Raw genomic sequence first — 9,743 nt, forward strand, 5'->3', positions numbered from 1 at the left:
CCCGGCGCCGTGGGGACGCGCGTGGGGAGGCCCCGGAACAGCACACGGGAGCTCTGGGGGGAGGCGGGGCCGCCGGGCGTCTGGTGGCTGAGGCCGGCGCCACCCCGCAGCCCTGGTGGAGGATCTCCTGCGCAGCGGGAGCGTCTCCCCGCAAATGGAGAGCGGGGGCTGGGCCGCCTGGGGCCCATGGTCGTCCTGCTCTCGCGACTGCGATCTGGGCTTCCGCGTCCGCAAGAGAACGTGCACGAACCCAGAGCCCCGCAACGGGGGCCTGCCCTGTGTGGGCGACGCCGCCGAGTACCAGGACTGCAACCCCCAGGCTTGCCCAGGTAACCCTGCACCGAAGGAATCCTTGGCCCAGGGAAAACCCCATCATCTGGGAATCCCCGGCGCCCAGAAACCCCCATGCCCATGTGGCCTCCTCTTCCTGCCAACTCTGTGCAAGGGGCCCCAGAGCAATTTTTTGCCCTGATACAGTGGCTACTCTGGTGGAGTAGGGCCTTTCTTCACCTTGTGGGTCAGTTTTTTCTTTCCCCTAATGCTCTTGTCTGTAAGTCACCTTTATGGAATTCCATATAAACAGCCTTGAGGAAGGCACCATACAGGAGCTTGATTTGAGGTGGTGGTCGTTTCTCTCCCTTCTGTGTATCTGCTGCTGCCTGCGTTTCTCCTAACACCCCTGGGGTGGGGCACTCCCTAACAGTGGCCTGTTGAGTGTGGGTGGATGTTAAGGTCAGTGTGGCCCAAGAGAGTGGCCTGGCTTGGGAAGGGGGGGAAGACTGTCTTGGGCCTTGTTCCCCCCCCCCCCCGACCAAGTCTCCCTCACACACCATCCCCTTACAGTGCGGGGTGCCTGGTCCTGTTGGACCTCCTGGTCCCCATGCTCAGCCTCCTGTGGCGGGGGCCACTATCAACGCACACGTTCCTGCACCAGCCCTGCGCCCTCCCCAGGTGAGGACATCTGTCTCGGGCTGCACACAGAGGAGGCACTCTGTGCTACACAAGCCTGCCCAGGTACTGGGTGCATCTGGCTGGGGTTGGGGAGCACCACTGAGCCCTCTAATCCCCACCAGGGCATTCCAGGGAACTTAACCTCATCCCAATCCACAACCCACAGAAGGCTGGTCGCCGTGGTCTGAGTGGAGTGCGTGCACTGAGGATGGAGCCCAGAGCCGCAGCCGGCACTGTGAGGAGCTCGTCCCAGGGCCCAGCGCCTGTGCCGGAAACAGCAGCCAGAGCCGCCCCTGCCCCTACAGTGAGATTCCAGGTAGGTCCTCGTGCCACCTTCTCCACACCAGCCCTTCCCACCGTGAGCTCACCCACTCCTCATCTAGTGAGTGGGCCAGTCACTCTTAGAGACGGGGGGGGGGGGGGGGGATGAAGGCCCCCAGGCCCTGTCCTATAGCTCAGTGCTCACCCAGCGGTCCTCCCAGAGACGCACCTAGCCCAGGAGGGACCCCTCCTCTCCTCTCTACTCCTGACACCTTTTCCCCTTGTCTTCTTGCAGTGATCCTGCCAGCGTCCAGCATGGAAGAGGCCACCGGCTGCGGAGGTAAAAGCAACCAGCCGCACCTTATGACTCTGTCTTTCTACCCCTCCTCCACCCCAATCCAGAGTCTGAATTCTTCCCACCTCCCGCTCCAGACAGCCAAGCAGGGGGTGCCCCACTGCTTTGAGGCCATGTGTAGGGGGGTCTGGGTAGATCCCATCCATGCCCCCCAGCTGGGAGGCCATCATCAGTCTGTACCCAAGGAAGAGTCAACTCTAAGCCACAGATTGTCCTGTGAGAGAGGCCCCCAGTGACAAGTTACCCAGCCTCCCTGTTTCCATTGTGTCTCAGAGCCTTCTACTGCTGTTTCTGCCCCCAGGGAGGCAATCAGAAGTCTCTCAGTGGCCCTTTTCTTATCACCTGCCTCTCTTCCTCCCAGGGTTCAGTCTCATCCACCTGGTGGCCACCGGTGTCTCATGCTTCCTAGGCTCTGGACTCCTGACCTTGGCAGTGTATCTGTCTTGCCAGCACTGCCAGCGCCAGTCCCAAGAGTCCACGTTGGTCCATCCCGCCACCCCCAACCACCTGCACTACAAGAGTGGAGGCACGCCCAAGAACGAGAAGTACACACCCATGGAGTTCAAGGTGGGAGCCGTGCTGCAGAAGCAGAGGGCAGGGTAGAGGGGCAGGGTGAAGGGCACAGTGGTTCTGGCCCTAAGCTGGGTTTAACTGGGCTGGCGCTCGGGAGGCGGCAGTGGTGGTGTGAGCAGGCACTGTGTCAGCAGTCTGAGTGTTCCTTCACTGGCTGGCTCCTGGCCACCTTGCCCTGGCTTGTCCCCTTCCCCATCTCTCCCCTCACTCCTTCTTCTCTGGTTCCTTCCTCCTCCCACAGACGCTGAACAAGAATAACCTGATCCCCGATGACAGAGCCAACTTCTACCCACTGCAGCAGACCAATGTGTACACAACCACCTATTACCCAAGCCCCCTGAACAAACACAGCTTCCGGCCCGAGGCCTCACCTGGACAACGGTGCTTCCCCAACAGCTGATACCACCATCCTGGGGACTCGAGCTCCTTGCCTTCCTAAGGCACAGAGCAGGTGGAGATGGGACAGTGGAGCCAGTTTGGTTTTCTCCCTCTAGGCCAATAATTTGCTGCCTTGTCTGTGGGGGTCCCATCCTGCTTCAGAGAGCCTTGTGTGGCATTGACCATGGGGGAGAGGGCTGGCTTCAGGCTGACACATGGCTGCAGGTCCAGTTCAACCCAGGTCTCTCATGGCTGCCTTGTGACCCACCATGACACTGACCATCCCCTGCCATGTCTGGGCTGCAGACCTACTGGGCATGTGAGGAACTGGAGAGTGGAGGTGGCAGGAGGGCAGGTTCTTAGTTTGGGTTGGAAGTAACTTCTTGTGGCCATCGTTAGCCAATGCTGGCCCTCTGGCTGGTCCCAAGAAAACCTGGGGCTACATCCTGATTATCTCCAAAAGGAACTAAACAAATGGCCCCAGTAGCTGTGGATTCTCTGCCCAGGGCTGGGCCATTGTGGTGCTGCCCCAGTGTGACAGGGTACCAGGGCCAGGCCAGGTTGTCCACCTCTGCCTAGCAGTCTGTGCTTCACCCAGGGCCATCCCTCTGGGCAGAGGCAGTGAGGGCTGGGGACTGGAGGCTGATCTTCGCTGAGAAGCCCTTTCATCTGGGCTGGCATAAGCCTCAGCCTTGCCCTCGATTCATGATAGTGGCCATGAGAAAGGGAGGCTACAGACCATGGGAAGCAGGAGTCTGGCCTCCGAGCCTCTCTGGAAACTCTTGTAGTTGCTGCTCAACAAAGTCGTTGGCCGAGACCTGCTTGGGAGTCTGAGCTGGCCCCTCATCTGTTCAGGAACACACACACACACACACACACACACACACACACACACACACACACTCTCAACATCTGCTACAGCAACAGAAAAGATGTTGGCCTATGGCATTATTAATTAAAGATGATATCCAGTCTCCAGTGTAACTGTGTTCGGGTGCATATGTGTGTGGGCTCCTTTTGGCACAGCCTAGTCCACCAGAGCAACACACTGGGGTAGCAGATAGTCTTCTCAAGGTGGAGGAAGTGGCCCAAGCAGAGTTTGACTTTAGTAGAGATTATCTTTCCGTTTGTGGGTGTAGGTACACACGCACATATTGCCCTAAGTCCTCTTTGGAAATGAGGTTGGAGATAAACAGGTTCACCAGTGGGGACACAGGTACACCAAAGGCAACACCACAGCAGCCCTTGCAGGCAGCAGCTCCAGGGTGGAGATGTGCGAGTTCTGCGGGGGAGTATTGAGGGTTACTTAATAAGGTATTTACAATGCTGAGTTTATTAAAACCAAAATTGAGAAATGAGTAAACCAGTGAGGTGGGGGGAGCCTAATGCAGTTTTTACTGGATTAAGTAAAATTAACCTCAAAGCCTTAGCCCACCAAATCAATGCTGCCATTTTGGGTGAGAATGATGGACATGTCAAATTTAGAGAGTGACTTCCTGACTTAATTGGCTGGGTCAACTCTCATAGGATTCCCAGCAGAATCTAATTGTAGGTCAGGCTGTAAAGCCTGCCATTCCTGGTGGTAAAGGAGGTGGAGGCTCTTGGAGAGTGAAGGGAGGAGTGCTTGAAGCTTGAAGGTGCCTGGAAGGGAGGAGGAGGAGGAGGAAAAGCATGCCTGGAATCCTTAGTGCTTACCTGAGACAACTGAAATGACAGTGTGCTCAGGCCAGTGTGGAACCTAATCATAGAGCCCGAGGAGTATGTGAGTAGTTGCAGCTTTGGGATTCCTGACTGGTTTCTGTTAGTCCTGTCAATGCAGTCCTTGTATGGGCCTGAGGAGCATTTTAGATTCAGGGGCTTGGATTCCCTTGGATCTGGTAGAGCCAGTGAAGTTCAAGAGTGTTCCAGGCCCCAGGGTGCCTGCCTCAGAAGGGGTACTCGTGGTGTGTCCAAGCGGGGGCACTGGAGAGGTCTATACGAAGTGGTCATGGAGGATTCCCAGGGAATGCCAACATCCTGCTGACTGGAATAGCTTAGGCAGGAATGGAAACCCTTGCGTGCTGTGGCAACACAACACACACCACGCACACACACACACACACACACACTTCTCTTTATGAAAACTTGTGGCTTTGGAGCCATGACCATTCGGAATGTGTGAGGGGATCCACACTGTGCATAGATGAGCTGGCATGGTTGGCAAAGGCTATTTGGTCACCAGCCCTGGCCCAGTGGTGAGGAACCCCAGAATGAGCTCCCAGACAAGGAGGCTGTGGTGCTCTCTGACAGGTGTCAGGGAGCTGAGATGTGTAAGGCAAGGGGGCTTCCCAGGCCCAGCTGGCTCAGCAAGGGAGGAAGGTGCAGGCATGGGTGCTCCGGGCCTTGTTGGATATGTCCGTGTTTAAATAATTGTGTGTGTGTTTGCTTATTAAAGTCATACATGTTAATTGTAGAAAATTTAGAGGATCAAGGAAACCAAAAATATAATCACAGTTATACTGAAAACCAAGGTGGAGATGGTTAAATGGTGGTATGAAGACATTTCTTCTCCTTTCAAAATCACTCCAAAAGCGAAGAAAAAACAAATGCTCTGTCACTCTTTTCAATAAAACTAGGACATATCTGTAATTCCAAATCATACTACATGAAGACAGAAAGTAGATGGAGGAACAGCATTCATTTGGTGGAGTAAATGTGGGTCAAACCTAAGCACCCAAGTGGTCTCAGGAAGAATCAGAAATTGGAGGAACCAGATATGAGGAAGATGGGGTTAAGGCTGGGGATGAAGAGAGGGGTTAGTTGAAAATTGTGTGTAAGCTTCAGCTAGACCTTCAAGTTGTTGTCACTCTCCACCCCTACAGCTTGGTCACCACTCTTCTGTCTCCACAGGGGACAGTAGGTATGTTACCCTGAGACAGAAACAGAGGCTCTGGACATGGGGATACAGACATAGAGTGGGTGAGTGGTGAGGGCTGTTTGGATAATGGGGGTGGGGGTAAGGGACAGACTATGAGTATCAGTGAGATTTAGCTATTGTCTTTTCCAGCTAACTCTAAGACTTTGGCAGCCCGGCCTCTCCTCTTCCTTCTCCAGCAGGAGATTGGAAAATGGTTCTTTGAAGAATTCTTTGAGTAAACAAACCAACTGGCAGATTCCAAAATAAGACAGCTGGTCTTCCGTGCAGTGGTCCCACAACCAAGTACCCTCATTTACAAGAAGTGCCCTTGTAAGTTGTCAGTGCATTACTCTCAAATGTGGATGGGCAATAAGGATCTCAGACATGAGAGGAAAAGGTCCAACATGAAAGAGACCAAAATAAATAAGCAGGTAAACAGGAATTCAATGAAAATAGACAATATAGATAGAACACGTCAAAGCCACCATAATTCTTCAGAAATAAGTGAAGATACAACATTCATGAAATAGAAATAGGGTGCATTAAAAAAGGACAAATTAAAGCTCATAGAAATTAGAAAAGATGACAACAGAAAAAAAAATTTTGTAAAAATTTAAAGATTAAGGAAACGTTTAAAGATAAAGGAAACTTCCCAGATAGTTGAACAAAAAGACAGATGAAAAATGAGGGAAAGATAAGAAAAGTAGAGGTTCAATCCGGTAGGTCTAACAGTTCATGAAAAGCTCAGAGGAGGAAATTATCAAAGAAAGAGTACAGAAAATTTACCCGAACCAAAGCATGAGGTCTTCAGAGAAAATCCACTACCTAGCACCATGAATGAAACAGATCTACCCTGAGGCGTACAAACATGACCTTTCAAATCACCAGGCTTAGAGAAGATTCCAACAATAGACAAAAAAGATTAGGAATGTGCATGGTATAAAGCCTCTTACTAACAAAATTACGCAGTGGAAATTGTCCTAAAAAATTCTAGAGTAAAAATGATGTTTAGTTGTGAATTCTATACCCAGCCAAACTATGAGTCATATGAGAGTAGAATAAAGCATTTTCAGACATGCAGAATCTCAAAAAACATCTCTCACATATGCCCATGTTTCACTAAAACTAAGAAAGTGTGGATCCAAGGGAAAGGGAATCTAACACAGGAAGGGGTGAGAAAAGGTATCAGGCTGATAGCCCAGCAACAAGCCTGGAGAGCAGCTAATCAGACCAGTCTTGGAGGATGGCATGCACCCAGCAGGGTCCAGGAGAAAATGGTGCTGATAGAGTTTGGGGCAGGTTTGTATGAAAAGCTGTATGAAGATTTATTTTACAAAACTGTTGCATGGTGGGGTGGGGGTGTGTGTGAAAAGACTTACATTTGCATTCAATAAAAACTAAGTAAAAAAAGCCTTTTTTTTGTTGTTGTTCTTGTTGCATTATTTATTTAAATTTTTTTTGTAAAATTAAACAGGTACAGAAAAACCATGAAAGACAAAAGTAGAGCTTAAAAGAATATAGGGCAGACACCTTTGTAATGATCACCCAGGTAGAAATGGAGAGTGACAACCACCCTAGAACCTCTTTTTTTTGTCCAATCCCTGTCACATCCCCCTGCCTCCAAAAATGAGATAATTATTAGCACCAGGAAAAACAAAGGAGTGTAGGAAAGGAAATGTAGTCATTGTTTACCACTTGGTTCAACCATGAGCATATTTATTTAATTGTAGTAGTTGAAACACTGTAGATGGGGCCCCAGTCACTGAGCCGCCGCCGAGGACTCAGCAACCTCCCCCTCGAGCCCCCTCGCTTCCCGACGCTCCGTCCCCCCCGCCCGCCTTCTCCCGCCGCCGCCTTCCGCAGGCCGTTTCCACCGAGGAAAAGGAATCGTATCGTATGTCCGCTATCCAGAACCTCCACTCTTTCGACCCCTTTGCTGATGCAAGTAAGGGTGATGACCTGCTTCCTGCTGGCACTGAGGATTATATCCATATAAGAATTCAACAGAGAAACGGCAGGAAGACCCTTACTACTGTCCAAGGGATCGCTGATGATTAGGTTAAAAAGAAACTAGTGAAGGCGTTTAAGAAGAAGTTTGCCTGCAATGGTACTGTAATTGAGCATCCAGAATATGGAGAAGTAATTCAGCTACAGGGTGACCAGCGCAAGAACATATGCCAGTTCCTCGTAGAGATTGGACTGGCTAAGGACGATCAGCTGAAGGTTCATGGGTTTTAAGTGCTTGTGGCTCACTGAAGCTTAAGTGAGGATTTCCTTGCAATGAGTAGAATTTCCCTTCTGTCCCTTGTCACAAGTTTAAAAACCTCACAGCTTGTATAATGTAACCATTTGGGGTCCACTATTAACTTGGACTAGTGTAACTCCTTCATGCAATAAACTGAAAAGAGCCAAAAAAAAAAAAAAGAAACACTGTAGATGGACTTAATCATAACTTTGTAATATATATACACAATTTTTTATCATGGGGGTGACACCGCCAGAGGGACAAACCTCTGAGTTTTGGTGGCAACTGAATGTTGAGGTGAATTTTGGGAGAGAAAGGAATAAAATCCTCTTTTAAATAACTTCTTTTCTGATTATAACTGTGGTACATGTTCATTAAAGAAATTTTGGAAAATAGAAAAAGAAACCTAATAAAAAGAAAATACAAATGCCCTAAAATCCAACCAAGAGACAACCATCATTACTTTAAGATGTTTTTTCCCAGGCATTTTTCTATGGCTGTGTGTGGATTTGAGAGTGTTTCATAAAATTAAGACATACTGTGTATATGGTTTTTATTCTGATTTTAACACCTAATATTATATGATTATTTCCCTACATTGTTAACAATTCTTCTGTCAGCCTTTGGACCTCTTTCAGCGGCTGCCCTAGGAGTGGCCGGGAGAGGGGAGAGTGAGCCTTATTTGCAGAGCTCCTCAGGTAACAATGCACCCACCCCCACTGCTTCAAAGAAAGGAAGTTCAATTTTTTTTTTTTTGTCTTTTTCGTGTCCAGCAACGGATCGCAACCCTCAGTGTCGCGCCCGGACCGGACCGGGACCGACAACGGGATCGCAACCCTCGGTGTTGCGCCCACACCTCGCTCAGCCAGTGAGCGGGAACCGGTCTGTATGTGGGATCCGAACCCTCGGCGGGAGCGCCGCAGCGCTCCCAAGTGGCGCACTATAGCAGTGCGCCACCGGGCCGGCCCCGGAAGTTCAATTTTTATATACTTCATATTTTTACATCACTGAGTACAATTTGCGTAATGGTTGAAAATTCTAAACATTCTATTATACAAATTATATTTCTATTATATAAGATTATCCATTCTATTACATAAACTTATCATAATTTATTTAAGCCACTCTCATTTGTTTCAAAACTTCCTTTACCAAAGAATACTATTATGGACTTCCATATACATATTTCTGACTACGTCCTTAAGATAAATTCCCAGAAGTGAAGGTTTGTAGGTAATAAACACTCATCAGTGTTAGCTATTAGGGTTAGTAGTAAAACGAGACTACACTCCTGGTGGGAGTGTAATATCAATCCCCTGGCTGTAGAGTAGCTGTAGAAGTGCTACTCAGGGCGGAGTCATCCAGGGAAATCATGCTACCTGAACCCATTGTCCTCACACAGGAACCTGGGAAAATGTCTTCTTCAGAGAGCCAACTGGATGCTCATTGTCTCCCCAAATTGCATCATTCCAAATGGAAGGCTTCCAGAAGAGAAGAGACATCCAGCCATTAATACCAAATAAGGGTCACTCACCTTGTTTCCAGAGTCCTATGAATTCTTAAGATCTGGCATAGTCTCGAGGAAGGAGCTACAAGTGGAGGTCACCAGACCTGTGCTCTCTGTGGCGCTGGCCCTCCTCACAGGGCCCAGCAGCTTCTGTGCCAGCTGGCCCTCTGCTAGGATCACTCTGTGGCCTTCAGCTACACTATGAGGTCACCCCTGATGATTCCCCAGAGAACTTGCAGGCCGGCCCCAGACAGACTCTTCTGGTAAAGCTTCTCTTCTCATCCTGAGCTGCAAACACATAGTCCTCAGGGCATGGGCCGGTAATCCTGTGGCCGTGTTGTCGTAGTGGGGTCAGGCCTCAGGTTCTGGACTCAGAACTCTGAATTTGTTGGAAATTTCACCTCTATGCATAAGGTCCTTCCAAATACTCTAGAAGGGATGCTTTCCCTAGGATTGCACCCCAGTGTCCAGGGCTGGTACACTGCTGACCCCCGCCATACATGGGACATTCCTAATTAGCTCTGCCCAGCACCAAGCACTCAAACACAAAGGGCCCACTCCCCCCCCCCCCCCCCAA

General features: G+C 49.9%; 1 protein-coding gene and 1 pseudogene across 1 annotated transcript in view; both read left to right on the plus strand.

The window, feature by feature from the left end:
• The window catches only part of SEMA5B (sema domain, seven thrombospondin repeats (type 1 and type 1-like), transmembrane domain (TM) and short cytoplasmic domain, (semaphorin) 5B), a 51,193-nt gene extending 47,694 nt beyond the window's left edge, over positions 1 to 3,499 (plus strand). The window contains exons 18-23 of the mRNA XM_008585159.1: positions 111 to 329; positions 952 to 1,014; positions 1,118 to 1,267; positions 1,508 to 1,552; positions 1,929 to 2,134; positions 2,382 to 3,499. Coding sequence (XP_008583381.1) covers positions 111 to 329; positions 952 to 1,014; positions 1,118 to 1,267; positions 1,508 to 1,552; positions 1,929 to 2,134; positions 2,382 to 2,540 — 842 coding nt within the window. The 3' untranslated portion in view covers positions 2,541 to 3,499. The remainder of the gene's footprint in view (positions 1 to 110; positions 330 to 951; positions 1,015 to 1,117; positions 1,268 to 1,507; positions 1,553 to 1,928; positions 2,135 to 2,381) is intronic.
• Positions 3,500 to 7,166: 3,667 nt separating this feature from the next.
• LOC103600814 lies at positions 7,167 to 7,838 on the plus strand (annotated as a pseudogene).
• The last annotated feature ends 1,905 nt before the right edge of the window (positions 7,839 to 9,743 follow it).

Source organism: Galeopterus variegatus, unplaced genomic scaffold (assembly GCF_000696425.1).
Source record: "Galeopterus variegatus unplaced genomic scaffold, G_variegatus-3.0.2 Scaffold3473, whole genome shotgun sequence".
Taxonomy (NCBI): domain Eukaryota; kingdom Metazoa; phylum Chordata; class Mammalia; order Dermoptera; family Cynocephalidae; genus Galeopterus; species Galeopterus variegatus.